Genomic DNA, 20,309 nt, shown 5'->3' on the forward strand with positions numbered 1-20,309 from the left:
ATCTGTGAGTACTATACTTTTTTTTTTCTTCTTCTTTCGTTCTTTTAAAATGTTAAATGTTTCTTTCTTTAAGTGTAATATATTCCCTCCCCCCTTTAAAAATTATAATGGCAAACAAATAGGCAAGCAAATCGTGTGTGTGTGTCTCTCCAAAAGTTCAGGGAAGAGGTGTTTAGTGGGGAGTCGGTGAGTCACAGAACAGTTTGTTGAAGGGAAAGGTATGAGGAGAGAAGGGAGACCGAGAGAGATACTATTTTTTATGCTGATGTTAGTCTTTTTTCTTTTTCACAAATGCCAAACACATTGTACTAAGTAGTGTTGCATAGGGAAGATACATCTGCACACAAATATGTTGTGTGTGCACATGGAACATAGGTAAAAGAGTTACGGTGTGTATGTAGTAGAGTGTGTGTGTGTGTTGCTGATGGATTCGCTTTGATTTGATGGTGTCAGAATGTTCCCCCAGTGTCCTCCTCTTCTTGTTCGCCACGGAATTCCTTATTACCACGGAGATTATGCATTCCCACGGCAACCTTGACATTTTAGAGGCGTTGGCATGGCGATTACTGTAGATCCTCTAGTGATTAACTGGTTACCCTCTCTCCTTCTCAACTCTTCTCTTTCATCCATGATGTCACAATATACATTGTTTTATTTCCAGATTTCTCTTTAATGTATTTTCTCATCTTTCTCTCCTTTTTTTGTCTGTCGTTCAGTCTGTCTTTCTCTCCTTTTCTTTGTCTTTCCTTATTTTGGGGATGTTCTCCCATCAATTAGCGAAATATCCTCAACTCTTGCCATTGGTGGCCAATTTCAGATTATTACCCTAATCCAAGGTGCATGCATAAATATCCCCCAATCTTCTCTCTCTCTCTCTCTCTCTCTCTCTCTCTCTCTCTCTCTCTCTCTCTCTCTCTCTCTCTCTCTCTCTCTCTCTCTCTCTCTCTCTCACTCTCTCTTTCTCGCTCTTTTTCTACTAAGTCCTTCTTTGTGTATTTCTCTAAATGTTTTCTCAGGGTTGAAAATGCTAATTAAAAGCAGGTCAATGCAGTTCTGCAGACCTATGACTCACACACGCACACATGTACACACACACACACGCGCGCGTGCGCACACACACACACACTCTGTCTTTCCTACAGCCAAACCCTCAGTATGCACAGCTGTTGGGGCTGTCTAAGGGGAATAGTTCGGAGGAGGGAGGGAAAGAACAGTACAAGCAACTCAAGGTTAAGTGTGTGTGTGTGAGTGGATGCCCGTGTGTGTGTGTGTGTGTGCACGTGTACACGTGTGTGTGAGTGTGTCTTTGGGAGAGATGAAACTCAGTGTACCCCAGCAGGAGGTATTTTGCTGTGATTGTATTTTCTCCTCCAACTAACTCTCCTTCTTTCTTCCCTCGCTTCCCTGGATTCAGAGAGAGGTAAACAAAAGAATGCTGTTATTCCTCCACCCCTGTTCTCTCCTCCCCTCATTCCTCACTCCTTGTCCATCGGCGCTTCTAGTTATTGTTTCATTTCCTGGTTTCTGTCTCCCTCGGTCTTCAAAGCACATTTCCAACCTATTGTCTTATGACCTGTACAAAACAACCGACATGCACACACACTGAAGCGCACGCACTCCGGTGGAGATTTCAAAGCCCCTTTCTGACTCGTGCACGTTGCCCATGAGGTGGTCTTTTAATCTTATCCACACACACATGGAGGTGTGTATTTGTTTGAGTACCCGAGGCATTTTTTGAGACCCCCCCCCCCCCCCCCCCCCTTTATCCCGGAGTGCTCCTTTCTATCTTTTCATCCACCGTCATCCCTCCATCTTTTCCAATATTTTTTGGTCCCTTCCTACCATCTGTTGAAGCCTGAAAGGGGGGGGGGGGTGGAGCAGCTGTGTCTGTTCTCTGTGGAACTCTCCAGTGCATCTTAGTGCTCCATTGATCTCAGTGGTTCTTTATCGATCTTTGTGTGTGTTTTTACTCATTAGGTCGGTAAAGGTCACACACCCACACACACATTCTTATGTTTGAAGCATTGTACCAAGCCCTTTCACAGGAACACCAATATAGTGTCATATTCACACCCTAATCTCTGTTGTCCTTCCTTCCCTGGGTAACTCTTTGTTTTCTCCGCCCCCTCAGAGATTTTGCGTACGTGGCGAGGGACAAAGACACGCGGATCCTGAAATGTCATGTGTTCCGCTGTGACACGCCAGCCAAAGCCATCGCCACCAGCCTGCACGAGATCTGCTCCCGGGTAAGAGGCCAGAGCTGGAGGTGATCTGAACCTAAACCTGGACCTAGACCTAGACTGGAGCAATAACATGGTTCAAACCAGGGCAATAACTGTACCATAGTCTAAACTGTCTAGACCCTGACTGGATCTAGGTCTAAGCACATGCGTTAGAACCCAGCAGAGCAGCTAAATGGTCCAAGACTGAGCCCAGAATGTTTAGTGATTTGTATGGTCTGTTCATGTGAGGTTGGTGAGGGCTGTCTTGTTAAAGAGAGGGATGGCGGGCGAGGGAAGACGGAGAGAGGGGGTCAGAGACGGAGAGAGATGCAGAGTTACTGTGACTAAGTCTTTGATTATGGTCATGCATAATTTATCTGTGTGTGTGTGCTGAGAGGGAGAGAAAGAGTAAGAGAGAGAACGTGTGTGTGTGTGTGTGTGTGTGTGTGTGTGTGGTGTGTGTGTGAACAGCATGTCAACTCTGCCTTGAGCCCTGCTGTTGAGGAGAAGCTTTTACCATCCATCCTTTATAGAAAAGGGGGGGGGGGGGTGACCTGGTTAGCTTTCTGTGCGTGTGTGTGAGTGTGTGTCCCCAGGTGAATTGAGGAGACTGTCATTATGTCTTTGGGGGGGGGGGGGGGGCTCTTGCTAGCTCATTTCTTATCATCCATCTTTCTCCTGCCATCCACCCCGTCCCTTGCTCCCTTCATCGCTGCCTCTCCTCTTTTTGCTCTTGATTTCATCTCTTAAATTTATTTCCATTTCTTCTTTTCTCTTCCCCTCTCTTTCTTTCTCCCGCTCCCCCTCTTCCTCTCCTCTTCTTTCCAGATCATGACAGAGCGTAAGAATGCCAAAGCCATGGCGGCGGGTTCTCTCCAGGACAGGATTCAGGCAGGACTAGACCTCCCCCTCCAAGGTACGCTGCTTTCTGCCCTGCGCGGAGGAGCGCGTGCGTGAGGACGAGGGAAGAGAGTGTACGAGGTTGTGAGAGACGGAGAGAGAGGATTCAGAAGTGCGGGAGTCTGTAACGCGTGTGTGTGTGTTCCCCCAGCAGAGTTCCCCACCCCAAAGACAGAGCTGGTCCAGAGGTTTCAGGTGTTCTACCTGGGCGTCATGCCTGTAGCCAGACCCATAGGTGAGTGTTCCCGCAGGGCTGAACCAGGGGAGAGCTGCACCTAAAACACTGCCTTTTGTTTGTCTTTTTTCCTGATGCGGTAGTAAGCTTTCAGTGCACCAAAGAAGAACTCGAAAATATTTATATTTGTCACTTGACAGGGCTGTGCAGACAGTGAAACAATATGTGCTAAAGTCGAGTGCAAGAGCGAAGACGTTTCAGTACACGTTGGACTCTCCTCAGTGCGAGGCATGCATGATGAGTAACCCTAGATATAGACGGGAGTCAGATGGCTGAGCGGTGAGGGAGTCGGGCTAGTAATCATAAGGTTGCCGGATTTACATTTACATTTACATTTAGTCATTTAGCAGACGCTCTTATCCAGAGCGACTTACAGTAAGTACAGGGACATTCCCCTCGAGGCAAGTAGGGTGAAGTGCCTTGCCCAAGGACACAACATCATGTGGCACGGCGGGGAATCGATCCGGCAACCTTCTGATTACTAGCCCAACTCCCTCACCGCTCAGCCATCTGACTCCCTTTGATTGATTCCCCGCCGTGCCACATGATGTTGTGTCCTTGGGCAAGGCACTTCACACTACTTGCCTCGGGGGGAATGTCCCTGTACTTACTGTAAGTCGCTCTGGATGAGAGCGTCTGCTAAATGACTAAATGTAAATGTAGATATGGGCTACTCCACAGTGTTCCCAGACACACACAGACAAACACGCGCTGACCCTTCTGCCTTAGGAATGGACATCCTGAACGGAGCCATCGACAGTCTGGTGGGCTCGTCCAGTAGAGAGGACTGGGTCCAGGTGGCCCTCAACGTGGCCGACGCCACCGTCACCATCAGCAAGGAGAAGGCAGGAGAACCTTCCTCTCCTCCTCCCTCTCTGTCTCTCCTCCTCTTTCTGTTCCCTTTAAGCTTCCTCTCCTCCCTAACCCACTTAGGGGACAAGAGATATCCCTCACGTACTATTTATCCACTGTTTTGATCTGGCTTTCCTTCACATCTTTACCCTTCTGTTCGTTCTTTCCCATTTCCTCGCCCTTTTAATGATTTCAGTATTGGGCCTCTCGCCGTCACCTTCTTGTGACGTCACTTCCTCTCTCTCTCTGTCCCTGCGTCATCAGGAGGAAGAGGAAGTGCTGGTGGAGTGCCGTGTGCGCTTCCTGTCCTTCATGGGTGTGGGCCAGGACGTGCATACGTTCGCCTTCGTCATGGACGGCGGCGGGCAGCACTACGACTGCCACGTGTTCTGGTGCGAGCCCAATGCCGGCAGCGTGTCGGAGGCCGTCCAGGCCGCGTGCATGGTGAGCAGACTGGGGCTCAAATACCATTTGAAAGCCTCCTTTCAATTACTCTCGCGTTGGCCTGAGTCTACCCGGAGTGTCTGTTACTTCACCGGGTGTCAGTTACTTTGGGTGAACAGACACACACATGCGTGCACACACACACACACACACATTCAGGCTACAGCTAGTCAGGTTGCTCTGCAGAGGCTGCTGGAGTGTAACTCTGCTAAGGAGAGGATTAGTGGGCTACTGCCTGTACTATTGATTCACTTTAGAACGGTGGATATATGGATACACACACACACACACACGGTTCCACCCACACAGACATGCACACACACGTACACTCTCAAACTCTGATGTATTGTGACAGGAGAACATCTATCATTGCTATCGATCACCAACCAATCCCTTGCCCTCATGAACGAATACACACACACACACACATACACGCACACTGTCAGGTCTATGAGGATAGGTCTGGGGAGTCTGTGTGTGCTAAGTGCTGATTCACTCCCTCTGTGTATATTGGATTTAAAGCCTGTCCTGTCTCCTGGTGGAGCAGAGAAACTGCACACTTACTGTCAGCTAAGCCTCAACACACTACTGGACTCAGCAATTACACTTATTTACTGTGTTCCCTCCATATTCTCTTCTCCAGTCTTTCTTCCTACTCAAAACCCTTCAAAATCTTTTTTCCCCAGATATCCTCTTCATCCTTTTTTCTCTCACCTTGAACCTTTCACTCTCTCCCCCTCCATCTGTCCTGCTCTCTCACTCCTTCAGAAATGTGCTTCTCTCCACCGACGTGTTTTTCTCCCTCCCTGTAGCTGAGGTACCAGAAGTGTCTGGTGGCACGGCCCCCCTCCCAGAAGGCCTGTGGCTCCGCCCCCCAGGGAGACTCTGTGTCTCGCCGTGTCTCCACCAGCGTGAAGCGTGGCGTCCTCTCACTCATCGACACCCTCAAGCAGAAGAGACCTGTCACCGAGCTGCCCCAGTAACCATGGAAACCCAGCGCCTGTCCACTCCCCCTGCCACCAGACCCCCCCCCCCCCCTCCCCCCCCGTCGCCCTTGGGTCACCATGGAAACAAACAGAAAACAAAAACCCATAAACACAATCCGCTAAAGGGAGTTGCGGTCAATTTAGTGCCAAATCGTGAGCTGGAAGTGAAATAGAAATTCCATTTGAAAGTTGGACATCTTTGCATAGAAAGCAAATGCAACCCTGTACATTAGTCATATCTCTGAACATGAAACTCTAAAATATAAATTCCTTGAATTATAACAGAATTGTATCTGACAAATAACAAACCAAATGATAAAAACCTAAATAACTAGGATGAAAACAATGTGACTGTATATATCAAAACAAAAACAACAAAGGAAGTGTAACTTCAAAAACAGGAAGTGGTTGAAAGAAAGGGTGGCTTCCGAAACTCTTATTCCTGCCCTGATGACCCCTACTGTCTCTGCCTCTGTGTTCCTCCAGCATGAACTCACACACTCGGCCACACCCCTCTCACTCACCTGGGGATGGGTCTCAATACTATTTCCCGGCCTCTTCTCCTCTCTGCAAACTGCACTCCCTCATTTGCTCATTAGCAAAAGTGTCTTTAAGGCAGTATGGCTTTTATCTACACAGACCAGTGCTGTCGAAGGACGGGTCACAGGGAGAGGAGACTTCATGCAAGCATTGAGACACACCCTGTGGCCACACCTTCGTTCGCCTACTATGTCCTATCCTGCATGGCTCCATTGTGTGTGACTGTGGAACTCCTGACTAAAGTAATGCATCGCTGCTGACTCCAACAGACAGACGGAAAGACAGCGAGAAATCATCAATATATTTTTGCCTTTGTTTCTTTTCCATTTTTCATTTCCTTTCTGCGGAGGTTGACTCACCACTGCCATACCACACTCGATTGGTCAGGTCTGAGTTTGCTGGTAAATTGTCGACTAGTCCGGTCTGGGTGACCTAAACGAGAGGTGACCTTTCACCTGGAACATGATTGTGTCACGTCCTGTTTACTTTTCCTTTCCTGCCTTCATCTTGCCTGGCAGGAAAATGACAGACAACAGCCATAACTGAAGGAGAGGCCTGAGGGATGGACAAAATATAATCTCTCCCCTTCTCCTGCCTAGTGATGAAAGACACCAAGAGAGAGACACAGACACACAGCTGAAAATGCTGCTCTGAGAGACCCAGGAGGACCATTGACTGAAAGAAATGTTGTGTCTTCCATTACACCCAGGATCACAGCTCATTCAGCCAAGAACATCTATCTCACACACACACATACACACACACACACATTCAGAACAGCCACTATCAAACTAGCATGTCTTGTGGTCACTATAAAAAGGGGCAGTTGATTTAATGAGACGTGGATCAATGTTTTTATACTTTCGAGCTGGTTTGTTGCTTTTTTTTAAATGCAGCTGAACTCTAAACATCGACCTTTCAACTAGACAAGATGGGAAATTTGGGAATGCAAGTGACCATGGCCTCTGTGCCATCTTCAACACAACACTTCCTAATGCCATGTTGACCAAGAACGTTAGCGGATGCTGCTATATATTCTCCTGAGTTCGGTCACCTTGTCTTCCATCACCTGCTCTTGTCTGTATGGCCACCAACGCCACTTTGATTACCTACTTTGGTCTGTTTTAGGTGGCATCCTTGTATCTCATTTGATTTGAACACCCAGCTGACCCTCCTGTTCAGCGTGGATTGGTCGGTTCTTAACAATATGGCGATTGGCTCTCTGATAGGCTACACAGGGGCAAAAGGAAGAATTTAACATCTTTGAAAATATAGTTCAACCACAAAGCCTTCTTTTGTCACGGGATATAGAAATGTGAATTAAATGACAAGTCAGTGTGTATATCTATATAATATATCATTTTTATCACCTTATAAGCTATCTTTTCATTTTCAGTGTGTGCAGTTTTATATTGTTTCCTTCATGAAAAACTGCCTTTGTTGAACACACGAAAAGGGCCAAAGTGTAAAATATCAATGTTTGTTGTAGATACAAAAATACAGAAAAAATACATAGAGAAAATATCCGAAAATGAGAATGGATTAAACAGAATCGCTTTGAGTTTATTTTGGTTGTCAAACAAGATCAGTTTATACGTTTATAGAAGTCTACCAATCGATTATCTATGCATATCTTTTTGGCCTGGCTGGAAACTGATAGAAATGTCAACCCAAAAAGTCTTGCATGCCCTTTGAGACATTCGAGAAGAAGACTGTATGTACTGAACAGAAATATGTTTTATTTTATTTATTCTATTTTATAACTGCGCATATTGGTTGTATTCGGTTGGGCATTCAGTCTGATGCACTTCCTGGTTCCCTCACAGTAGCGATGACACCCGTAAGTTTGGTTTACAAACAAGCCTCACATTGTACAGCTAGACTGGGAGTATAATCCATTTAACTTATTAGGTTGATGAGAATGGGGCAGTACTTCCAAACTCTCTAGCTCATACAGTAATTCACTTTACAGTTTAACTTCACTCAGACAATTTTGTCAGCTTCAGTTTGCTGCTCACTGATTTGTACACCATATCAATGTAACCTATTGTGAGAATAAACATCATATTAAAACATAACCCGATGATGTGTGTGTCTCTGTGTGTACTTTCCATTTAGGGTTTTGGTCTTGGGCGAGTCATCAAAGGGTCAGCTTGACCTTGCCTGGTCCTAGATACTGATAGAGGGGGAGAGAATTGGGAGGGAGTGAGTGTGGAACAGAAGGATGAGGAGGAGAGGGAGACACTTTTACTCCCCAGGGAGCTGACACTGGGGGAGGAGATGGGGGGCAGGACCACGCCAATAGATTTCAACACTTCGCGTTTCCATATTTCCTTACTTGGACTCGCTGGTTTACCTGCAACTTTATTAGGACTTCCAGGTTTATCCGTTTCCTTATTTTGACCTCCTTGTTTCCCAAGATTCTGATATGTTTTCCTTGCTAAACCCTTTGAGTCCTGTGGCAGCACATAATGCCTATTTGTCCCCTGGGGCGTAGGGGGGGAGGTGGGGAGGTGTTTGGGGCCCATCATTAGGGGACCCAGTACAGCTGTGGGTTGCTGGGCTGTGAGAGGGAGGGGGTCTAGGGTGAGAGTTTGTGTGGCGGGTGTCCCTTGGTAGGAGAGGTCCACGGGGTTGGGCATCCGCGAAGGAGCAGGTTTGGTTCTGGGTTTAGTTTGACCCTTGAGACGTCTGGTTTGGTGCGCGGGTTTGTTGGTTTTTCTCTTTGTGGAGCGGTTGACGCGGGGTTTGAGATTCTTGATGTTTCCGTGAGTTTTCTTTTTATGCTTCTTCAACTGTTTCTTCTTTTTTACCCCCTTCACTTTCCCCACGAGCTCTTTTTCTTCCCCTTCACTCTCTTTGTCTCCCTCCTCTTTTTCGCTCCCCTCTTCCTCTCCCTCATGCTCTCCCTCCTCCTCCTCCAACAGGGCGGATGGCTTGTTGCTATTTCCTGGGCCACTCTGTGGCCCTGGTTCTGGCAGGCTGGGTAGCTCTTGGCTGGAGGCGCCCAGCGATTGGTCGGTTGGGACTTGGGGGAGGGTTTTCCTCTGTCTTCCCTTCTTCGGAGCATGTGATTGGTCTGTGAGAATTCCACCCAGTAGGCCCTTAGCCGCTGCCCTGGCTAACACATCCTGGACAGACTCCACCTTCACAGGGTCTGCCTGAGAGGGAGGCGGAGAGAGAAAGAAAGCGGGAGATAGTGAGGATGAGAGGAAAGAATGGACAAAACTCACAGGTGAACATTTTTCAGGTGAAAGTACGATTCTTTGACGGAACAGAAATAACTACAATAACAATGGGACAGGTGTCTGTGTCCTTAAACTAAAAGAGGTCTAGAAAGAGAGGGAGAGAAAGAGGGCGAGAAGATGAGTGTTGGATGGCTTTGCAGTCCCACTGATGCAGCGTGCACATTTGCTTACATCTGCCACGACTACAAGACGAGTCGCTCCATCCCTCCATACTCTCGTTCCCCCTTCCTCCCTCCCCTTCTCCTCAGAGAGGCAGCATGACTTCCACACGGAGCTCCCATTAAATTGATTCAGGACAAAATACTGCAGCTCACACTGCAGTTGGGTGCCAGACCCATATCTTCATAGGCAGAGGGAAAGAGAGGGGGAAGCGAAGGGGGAAAAGAAGGAATAGAAAAAAGAGAGAAGGACGGAGAGTGATGACGTGTCTTGCCATCTGCTGTGGCATTTACACAGAGGCCAAAAAAACGGAACAGAAAAAAAACTCAGTAATCCGCTTACTGGCTTGCGATCTCCTCTGTCTTTCTCTTTCGGTACTTCTCATTTCTCTCTGTAGTCTGTGTGTGTATGTGGAGCAAAGATAGATTGTCTGGTCTCCTACAACTCTGTCACAATCTGTAAGTTATGAGGAACTTTTTATACTGCAGCATTGTGCAGAGAGAGAAAAGCAGGATTGAGGAGAATAAATAAAGCTTTAGAGAGCTGAAGTTGGTGGGAGGGTGCGGGAAAGACTCCGTTTCAGTCCTATCTCATGAGAACCTTTTGTACCGTTCTGTGTAGAGCTTGAAGCTGAATTCTGTTGAACAGCAGGGAAACAAATAAAGCAAATAATTAATTTGGTGGAGAAGGGAGAGACAAGAGGAGCAAGCAGCAGGGTGGGGGAGTGTACTGTACAGTAGGTCTTGTTATTACGAGTGAGAAGCACAAATGCTATTACTCCCTCTGTCATCTCCTTCCCTCCTTTTCCTGCCATCTCTCTATCCCCTTCTCTGTCCACCCCTTGATCATATGTGAAATCCTTTATTCAAAAATAATTGAGTAATAATTGAGTAATCCCCCAAGGGAAAATTGGTGTAATTGTCTCCATCCTTAGCTCCACCCCTCCCTCTCTGTTGGTCAAGTAGAGCAGATTCCAGTGTTCCACCACAGGTGGACGTGGAGACCAGAGCCTTGTATGGCATTGAAGAGTTCTAGCAGCCTGCAGCATTATTCCTGTAACTGAATCAGACGATCAGCACTGATCTCATCCAACCTGTTAGAGGTGCAAATGGATCTGATGACGGGGTCTGATTACATTTGCACACCGCCAAATGTGCATGTCTGTGTGTGTGTGTAAGTGTGTAGGAGGTACAGGTGAAGTATGTGTTTGAATAGATCTCGGACTGTCCCACATTCTCTCTCTCCCTTGGTCCCCTCCACACACACCCTTCCTGCACCATTCGCAGAGCTGCAGGGTGAACAGGGAAGCAGCATCTCATTTCCGTCTGTGTTATTTCACTCCTTTTATGAGCAAGGAGGGAGGGGGGAGGTAGGAATGTCTTGCAGAGCAAAGGGACAGACAGGGATAGGCAGTCTGCTTCAATATTTTAGCAGTCAAAGCTACCAGTAGGTCCTCTGGATAAGGGCTTATCCGCTGTTTTATTATTGACACAAAATAGGATGATGTACCGTCTGTTTAGAGTTTAAAAGAAAGGTGTTTGGTGTTTGGTGTTTGTTGCGTGTGCGTGCGTGTTTGGTGAGTTTGGGGATCTCCAAACAGTCTAGTGTCCCTGCTGGCAGGTAGTAAAACATTGCAGTCTCAGCATAGCTGCAATGTGCTGTCCCTGAGCAATCACATGAGCAAGCACACACACAAAGACACACACACACACAAACAATAACAATTTGATTCACTCTCATACCTCTCTGGCCAGCAGAGCAATGAAGCATCCATTTGTGTGCTCAGAAGGCTCCACCTTAAAGAACCTCTCTCTGGTTGTGTCTCTCCCCACTTCTGATCCAGAACCTTCTGACAGAACTGGACCACTCAACCTGGGAGAACACAGCACAGGCCCGGTTTAGAACCTAAAACCTACAACCCAGACTGATAGGAACACGGCAAATGACAGATGTTGGAACACAACAAAGGCTACAATCTCTCGGGTTGAGTAATTAGAGACGTTATGTAGAGAAAGAGAGTAGGTACAGGGAGAACCGGGGGAGGGTTGGGGTGAGGGGAGAGAAAGAAGAGATGGACGGGGGAGGAGTGTGCGGCCTGGCAGAGTGAGACAGGGCTTAATGACAACGCAGCAGGCGTGAAACTGCTTTTTGGAAATCTTCCTCTCGTCTGCTCTCCTCCTCCTCTCTTTGGCACCCCACTCCCCCCATATCAAGGATTAAGTCCTATCCCCCCAGCAACCATAAGCGTTTCATCAGGTTGATCACCAGCCCATGACTGAGTGGATCTTTCTGTGTCTTCCTCACACACACACACACACACACACATACACATTCCACACATTCTCACTCGTTCCCATTCCTTGTATGAGACGGTTTTCCCTTCCTTCACCGGAGTGTGTGTGTGTGTGTGCACATCTGTTGGGTTTGGGGTCATTGTCAGGACTCTCTGTTCTCATCATTAAACTCATCATCCTCATCCTCACCAACCCCTCAGCCAGACCCCACAGGGCAGGCCAGCACAAGTTCAATCACAATCCTGATAGATGCAGCTTTAGCACATAACAATCTTTGTGATGTAAGTTGGCCTAAAGTTATTGTGCTACATGTTAGTGACATGGAAACTCCAAGCATCTCTGCCTGTTGGGCCTATACTATGCTAAAAGGTCTGCTACTGGATCACATTGACTGACTAAGCTACTTCTACCATGTGAATGTCTTGTCATTCAGAGATGTTTTGATTATTCTATTCTGAATTCTATTCTGAAGACATTTAGCTGTTTAAAGTGTAGTAATATACTCTATCCAGAAAACAGTCAGCTGTTAGGCTACAAAACTGCTAATGAAGGTGGGGGTAAATGAGCTCAATGACACTGTGTCATTATCATTGTGGCGCGACGGACAAGGGACATCATCCATAATATCCCGCAGTAAAACTGCTGATTGAATATTTATATTCATGAATGAATGAATATCAGTTTGATCATTTGAATTTTGAATGTGACTTTTATGGTTCATTTTCTGAACTGTGAAAGAAGAAGTTACAACCATGTAGAATTTGACCTTTAGACTGGTGTGCGTGTGTGTGTGTGTACTTGTAAGGCAGTAGTTTGTGGTGTGTGACGGCCTTCTCCAAGACCCTCTTCACCAGAAGCTCGTTCTCTTCAGGATAAACTGAGCGTGTGCAGTAGACCACTGCCTGCACCTTAGGAACTAAGAGAGAGGGAGAGAGAAGGAAAGAAGAGAAGATGAAGAGGGGGGGGAGAGAGAGGGGGGGGGGGAGAGAGAGGGGGGGAGAGAGAGGGGGGGGGAGAGAGGGAGGGGGGGGAGAGAGAGGGGGGGGAGAGAGGGGAGGGGGGGGAGAGAGGGAGGGGGGGGGATGAGAGAGGGGGGGGAGAGAGGGAGGGGGGGGGAGAGAGGGAGGGGGGGGGGATGATAGAGGGGGGGGGAGAGGGAGGGGGGGAGAGAGGGAGGGGGGGGGATGAGAGCGTGAGTGAACATAATGTAGCAACTGACGTAAGCAGGCTTTAAAATATTATTGCCCAGGCTTTGTATGTGTGTGTGTGTGTGTGTGGGGGGGGGGGGGGGGCACTGTGTGCAACAAACGGATTGAGTTGTAACAGAATGCGTGAGACAGAATTGTTTTTGTAGCATGGCAACTATCCACAGGCCCAGTGGTCAGTCTAACACAGCATTGTGGACAGCAGGCAAGTCCCAACACACTTTCAGAAGCAAGGAATGCAGTGCGTGTGTGCCAGTCTGGGCGTCTGTCTGTGTGTGTGTGTGGATGCGTGTACTATTGTGTGTATGCGCATGCGTGTGTTAGTGAAGGAGTGTGTTTGTAAGGATATGAGAAGGTGAAACTCTGGTAGTGGTACAGTTTCTTGTAAACCTGTCAAACACTCCATGTTGAGTTTTGATACATCAGCCTGAATACTGGAGTGTTTTTATAAGGAACTTTTGGAACAGATTTTATGGTTTAATTTCGAAGGAGGTGCACATCTTCAGTAATCCTTTTATAAGTGTATGTTCTTGAGGTGAGTTTATGAGCCTTCTGTTTGTGTGTGTGTTTGTCCACTCACAGCTGAGAGCATGTGTGAGGTCTTGTGTCTGACGTGTCATCAGAGCGTGTATTCTGTTCTGCGAGACAGAGCCCTCCCCCTTCGACAGGTCCTGCAGCAGGTCGCAATCTGACAACAAGGAACAGCTACTTATTCACAAACTGGTAACTTCCTCTCCTCCTTCAGGTCTTAATGCTTGTGTCTTTATCTTTGCCATCCATCCTTCCACATCTCAGTACGGTAAAGAATTGATTCTCTCTTTCACATCTTTTCCAATGTGCTTTATTTCCTCTCTGTCCTCCCTCCCTCCCTCCCTCCCTCCTTCCTTCCTTCCTTCCTTTCCTCACCTCCATGTTCCGAGAGGAGGGTCTCCACTGGGTCATGTAGAGCTGAGCTGGAACACTGGGGCAGGATCAGGATGACCTTTAACCTCTGAAACCTGGAGTCCCACTGATCCAGCCCTCGGAAGTCCTCTGACAGAACACGGACATCTGTAGACACACACACACACAGACACACACACACAGACCGGCTTTGTCTTTCCTACCAGCCTTGGACCTGTCATTGTTTGATTAGACTGATGAGTAATATACTTTTAGAATTAGGATGTTTTGTTACACAAAAGCAATTAGAATGAGTGACTAACTCTTTATGTCCATCTGGGCCAGGACCCTCTGGATCTGCTCTCTCTGAGTAGGGCTGTGCTCTCCTCCACACACCAGCACCCTGGCTGAGCAGGCGGCAGCTCGGACAGCTATGTGGGCCAGGGTGAGGGCAGAGAAGGACCCCACCACCAGAACGTCACTGTCCTTGGACAACAGGGGGCACAGTGCACACACAGCCAGACACACACTCCTGTCCTGGGGAGAAGAGAACAGTAGTATTACACTCACACACACACACACACACACACAATACCCCCCCCCACACAAACACACACACACACAAATTCTCCCCTACCTGTATGTTAAGTGTGTGTTGTTTGGTGAGATGGCAGTCCTGTAGCAGGGTTATGAGCTGAGCAGGGAAGACCAGCATGTGTAGACCCAGGGGGTCGTGGCAGTACACGCACCCCTCCAGGTTACTCACCCCCCCCACTTCACACACACACCAGCTATGAAGCACCTCACACACTTCATCCACACTACAAGAAGGGAGAGAGGGATTCGTTGGGTCAAAAACACTGTGTGTGTGTGTGTGTGCCTGTGCCCATGTGTGTGTGTGTTTCTACCTGCTCTGGAGTGTGTTGACCCAGGCGTACAGAGGCAGGGTTCTGGCTCTTTGTTGCTTGGTTCTGACCTGGTCTGAGAGCAGGCAGGAGATACTCACCAGATCCTGCTTCACCCTGCAGCGAGCTAGAGAAGCAGCCAGCTTGGTCTTACATCTGTGGAGTACACGCACACACACACACACACACCAACAGAGACGAGACAATTGTCATAAGGATGTATTTATTATATTGTACATTTTGTGCATGTATATAGAATTGAACAAATGGCACAAATGCGACACACATACCTGTACAGACAGCCCTCCATCCTCTGCACTTCCAGCAGAGACTCCTCCCCTTCCTCTTTCACCCGCTCCCGGGCCAGGAACTTTCTGTCCTGGAAGTCGTACAGCATCACCATGAGCAACGGCAATGAGTCCTCTGCCTGCGAAACAGGCCACCTTCATCATCGCCATCATCCTCGTCTTCATTGTAGACTCATTAGGTCGAATGAGCCATGTTCCTGCTCTGCTCAAACCTGTTGTTATTCATCTTCTCATCCCTCAATTCTCTCGATCCTCTCTTCCCTCCTTCCCCTCATCCATCTATTCATCCGTCTCTCAAGGTCCACAAGGCTTGAGAGAGCTAGTGTGATGTACTGAATTCTAAAAAGCGGCACCGTACAAGGTTTTATCGTTTTATATTGACAAAGAAACAACTCATCAACACACACACATACACATACACACACACATACATAAACAAACATACACACAGGTGACAAGTGTGTCTTCGTGGATGCGATGGATTGTTTACTTTATTCAAATGATGTGCATGCTCGCGTGCATGTGTCAATTTGTCAGTAATTAAAAGGTGGTTTATGGGTTCCTTCTCAGTCTAGCAGGGGGGGAGCACGTCTCTCTAGCTTCCCATAGCAGCACACTTCTGTTCACCAGGACCAACCTGACTGCACACAGTCATGCATACAAACAGCATTTAACATCCTCAATTCCAATATCCCCGTATTGTAACAACATACACTGAACATCCATCAATAAATCAATGAAAGAACTATATTCAGGCTTATTAACATTTTAAATAAAGATGCTAGGGCCCCAAGTTGTTACATGGTTGTGGTAAATGTGAAGGATGTGTTATTGATATATTTATACACCTAATACAATTTTGGTTAATATGGCTAGAAGCTTTTTCTATTGGATACAAAATAATTTTTCTTTCAAATCTACATTTTAAAATGTTTTACAATTCAATTGAATCTCACATTCTGAAGTGAGCCGCTTGGTCTTCCAGAGTAGGGCAGACAGTCTGTCGCTTCTAATAACAGTCACTTGTGAGTGGGCGGGAGGTTACACAGAGTTGGCTATGAAATATTGAATATGTTAAGATGTGTTTTAAGAGCTCACGATTTGCTGGGAGGTGTGGAAGCAGCTGTCAATCACAACATCTTCAAGAAGATCTTGGTCTGGAATAGAAAAGTTGTGTCTGTTAGTTCTTCTGAGTGGGATTTTTTTCTCTGTGTGTGTGCGTGTGCACATGTAGTGCTGAGAATGTCAGTTTTATCTTCACTCACACAGAGCATAAGCTTCAAAATGAACGAGGAAGCAAACATATACAGTGCCCTCCAAAAGTATTGGAACAGTGAGGCGAATTCCTTTATTTTTGCTGTAGACTGAAAACATTTGGGCTTGACATCAAATAATGAACGTGAGACCAGAGATCAACGTTTCAGCTTTTATTTCCAGGTATTTACATCAGGATCTGATGCACAACTAAGAAAATATCACATTTTGTTTGAATCCACCCATTTGTCATGTGAGCAAACGTATTGGAACAGATATACTTAAAACATATTTAAGTGAATAAGACTTAATATTTAGTTGCAAATCCTTTGCTTTCAATAACTGCAGCAAGTCTGTGACCATTGACGTCACCAAACTTTTGCATTCTTCCTTTTTGATGCTTTCCCAGGCTTTCACTGCAGCCTCTTTCAGTTGTTGTTTGTTTTGTGGGGTTCCTCCCTTCAGTCTCCTCTTAAGCAGGTAAAATGCATGCTCTATAGGGTTTAAGTCTGGAGATTGACTTGGCCAGTCTAATACCTTCCATTTCTTGCCCCTGATGAACTCCTTTGTTGTTTTGGCAGTGTGTTTTGGGTCGTTATCTTGCTGCATGATGAAGGCTCTGCCAATCAGTTTGGTTGCATCTTTCCTTAAATTGGCAGACAAAATGTTTCTGTAGACTTCCGAGTTCATTTTGCTGCTGCCATCATGTGTTACATCCTCAATGAAGATTAATGAGCCCGTCCTAGAAGAAGCCATGCAAGCCCAAGCCATGACATTACCTCCACCGTGTTTCACAGATGAGCTTGTGTGTTTGGGATCATGAGCAGTTCCTTTCTTTCTCCAAACTTTAGCCTTTCCATCACTTTGGTAAAAGTTAATCTTTGTCTCATCAGTCCATAAAACTTTGTCCCAGAATTTTTGAGGTTCATCTCTGTACTTTTTGGCAAATTCCAGCCTGGCCTTCCTATTCTTCTTGCTAATGAGTGGTTTGCATCTTCTGGTGTAGCCCTTGTACTTTTGTTCATGAAGTCTTCTGCGAACAGTAGATAGTGATACCTTCACTCCTGCCATCTGGAGGTTGTTGCTGATCTCACTAACAGTTGTTTTAGGGTCTTTCTTTACAGCTCTCACAATGTTTCTGTCATCAACTGCTGATGTTTTCCTTGGTCTACCTGTTCGACGTCTGTTACTTAGTACACCAGTAGTTTTCTTCTTCTTCAGGACATTCCAAATGGTTGTACTGGCTATGGCCAATGTTTCTGCAATGGCTCTGATTGATTTTCCATCTTCTCTAAGACTCACAATTGCTTGTTTTTCACCCAAAGACAGCGCTCCGGTTTTCATGTTGTTTTCACCTCTGAATACAGTCTGCATAGACAAAACCTATCTTACCCAATCTGAACCTGAGTGTAGACATTCAGTGGTATTTATTGATTGAATAATGTATGTAATAGGACACACCTGGGCAACAAAACACACCTGTCAGTCATATGTTCCAATACTTTTGCTCACGTGACAAATGGGTGGGTTCGAACAAAAAGGTGATATTTTCTAATTTGTGCATCAGATCCTGATGTAAATACCTGGAAATAAAAGCTGAAACGTTGATCTCTGGTTTCACATTCATCGTTTGATGTCAAGCCCAAATGTTTTCAGTCTACAGCAAAAATAAAGGAATTGGCCTCACTGTTCCAATACTTTTGGAGGGCACTGTATCTGCAGCCACCAGGTAAATCCTCCATTTCTATGAGAGCACTATACCCAGCAGATGGTGGCACTCCCAGCTATTCACTGTAAAGATAAGCAGGTCCTACATTGTCAGATGAAGGTAAAAAAAAAGCTAAAGCAAGAGTAAGCCAAATAATCTCTTAATTAAGTTGACTCTGAAAGGCAGAGGGCATGCTGGATGTAGTCAAATGGGTGTTGGGAAAGGTTTACTTGCCAATTAGCTAATTCGCAAATCCGAATGGGTCTGGAACCTCTCAGTTCATATTGGATTTCCGAGGGGTGCGTTTAGGTGCCGACCAAAATAGACGCAATTGGAAAGAATTGGATGGTTACAACCAATCAGAACAATGAAATGTCATCTTGGTCATTTACAAAAATGCGTTGACAACTCTTCTTTGGACAGTCATCGTATGAAACCTGCCCCCTTTTTAAATATAGGGTTGTGATTGGAGGGAAATCTGTTTGAATGGGAAGGTGGCCAGCTCCTTAAAACATGACCTGGCAGATGAGTGTGGCTCCAAGAGCACCCCATGTGTTCATATTTTTATATTATAAGATTATTCAGTTCTGTTTTCTATAAACCCACACTGAAAATGTTTCTACATCGCTCATGCAATGCCTCTGCACAGCCGTCCATTAACACACACGTCAAGAACGATACAGTGGTACAAAAACACACACAAACACATACATTTCAGTGTGTTGAATGCCAGCTCGTAGGCCTGTCTCTCCGATATCATTTCATTGGATGCCTCAGGAAGGGGCGTATCCTCCTTCTTCCCATAGCGTATCAGCTGTTGTGTGATTGGCTTGTCCACACGCAGGTGCTCAAAAATGGCTGTTGCGAGCTGGTAAACATGGTCTGATGGGCCAAAAGGCAGAGAGAGGGCTGGCACTGAAAGGGAATAAAGGGATATACATGTCATTTGCAAAATAACCAACAGGCTCAAACATTTGGACAAACATTGTCCCAGCAGTTGTCAGTGCTGGTTGCATACAGTCAGGATACAACAGTATTGTCATTCAATGCACCGGCAGTCATGCAAACCCCCAAAATATATATTTTTACACTGAAATATGTGTGTGGGTGTGTGTGTTTGTTGCACCACTGCATTGTTTCCTGACATTTGTATTTATGAAATGTGAAAGGGTGTGCTGATGCATTGAATAAGTAATGTAAAAGATGTTTTACCCCATACAATAGGATTCATATGGGGATCTCATCGTAGTTATGTAAAGACTTTCTACCCTGAGCTGGGAGAGAAGGAGGAGGAGGAGGATGAAGAGAAGAGGGTTCGCTGGTGGTGATGGAGGGAAGAGTAGAGGTGGGGGCCCTGCTACCAGACCTCCCCCCATCTCTCCCGTAGGCCGAGACTTAAGGTTATCCAAAGGTTATTTTTCAAGTCATATTATTGCATTTAACAGACAAGCTAGGGTAAAGATCCATTTAACTTGTGTGATTGCTCTGAATGGGACGACAGACCCCGTTCCGCAGAGAGCAGGGTGTTTACTGAGTCGAACTTGAGCCCTGCAGCCAAATGTAAATAAGACGCATTTCGACCAGTCACGGACGAAACAAGATCTCAGTGTGTCCCGGAGGCTATTCATGTGAGACCGTGGAGCCTGTAATCTGCCACAAGTAATTGGGCTCCTGGTCTCGCAATTAGGGAAGACAGTCAGAGGCGTCATGGTGAATAAGTTATGAGCCCTGTCCGCATCGAGACAAAAGTCCCTTGGTCATTGACCCACTTCTGCTTAATATTCAGGGCGACATATTAAACACAGGACTATGATGAAAATAAATTAAGCCTGCCTGCGTTGTAGTCGTCCTGGATATTAGGGGATGAATAAGGCCACTTTTTTTCAAATTCGAGGATTAATTGTGTACAAACAACTGTGAATTCAGTCAATAATCTAGTGTTATTTCAAAGTTTTCAATGTGGACATGCTAGCGATCACCTATGCAGTACCTAATCGATAGAAACTACAATGCAATTCCCCAGCTGGTGCGGAAGAGAAGAGCTGTCTCTGTCTTGTAAAAAAAAAAAAAAAAAAAGAAGCGACGAGGGCTTAGTGAGATGCACGTGTTACTGTACCCTGGTTATTGCACGAGAGGTCTTAAGGTCTTACCTTTATTCCAAAGGATT

At 46.3% G+C, this 20,309-nt stretch overlaps 2 protein-coding genes across 3 annotated transcripts; one reads left to right on the plus strand and one right to left on the minus strand.

Annotated features, from left to right (window-relative positions):
• The first annotated feature begins 924 nt into the window (after positions 1–924).
• Positions 925–8,257, plus strand: LOC124484431 (amyloid beta precursor protein binding family B member 2-like). Of its 2 annotated transcripts, none has more exons than XM_047045337.1 (6): positions 925–2,246; positions 3,051–3,138; positions 3,274–3,357; positions 4,087–4,202; positions 4,474–4,653; positions 5,466–8,257. In XM_047045337.1, exons 2-6 carry the CDS (start codon positions 3,054–3,056, stop codon positions 5,634–5,636), a joined length of 636 nt encoding a protein of 211 aa, XP_046901293.1. In that variant the 5' UTR covers positions 925–2,246; positions 3,051–3,053; the 3' UTR covers positions 5,637–8,257. The 2 variants fall into 2 exon arrangements, with proteins under 2 accessions (XP_046901293.1, XP_046901294.1); XM_047045338.1 differs by having other exon boundaries at positions 1,749–2,246; positions 3,277–3,357.
• Positions 8,258–8,348: 91 nt separating this feature from the next.
• Positions 8,349–19,204, minus strand: LOC124484327 (putative methyltransferase NSUN7). Its single transcript, XM_047045211.1, has 13 exons — positions 19,195–19,204; positions 18,854–19,024; positions 16,279–16,337; positions 15,163–15,299; positions 14,876–15,028; positions 14,605–14,788; positions 14,291–14,504; positions 13,992–14,135; positions 13,666–13,773; positions 12,679–12,796; positions 11,329–11,458; positions 9,105–9,340; positions 8,349–8,355 (listed from the first exon to the last, which is right to left on the minus strand). Exons 1-13 carry the CDS (start codon positions 19,202–19,204, stop codon positions 8,349–8,351), a joined length of 1,671 nt encoding a protein of 556 aa, XP_046901167.1.
• Between the last annotated feature and the right edge of the window lie 1,105 nt (positions 19,205–20,309).

The sequence above is a fragment of the Hypomesus transpacificus genome, chromosome 22 (assembly GCF_021917145.1).
Source record: "Hypomesus transpacificus isolate Combined female chromosome 22, fHypTra1, whole genome shotgun sequence".
In the NCBI taxonomy this organism is placed as follows: domain Eukaryota; kingdom Metazoa; phylum Chordata; class Actinopteri; order Osmeriformes; family Osmeridae; genus Hypomesus; species Hypomesus transpacificus.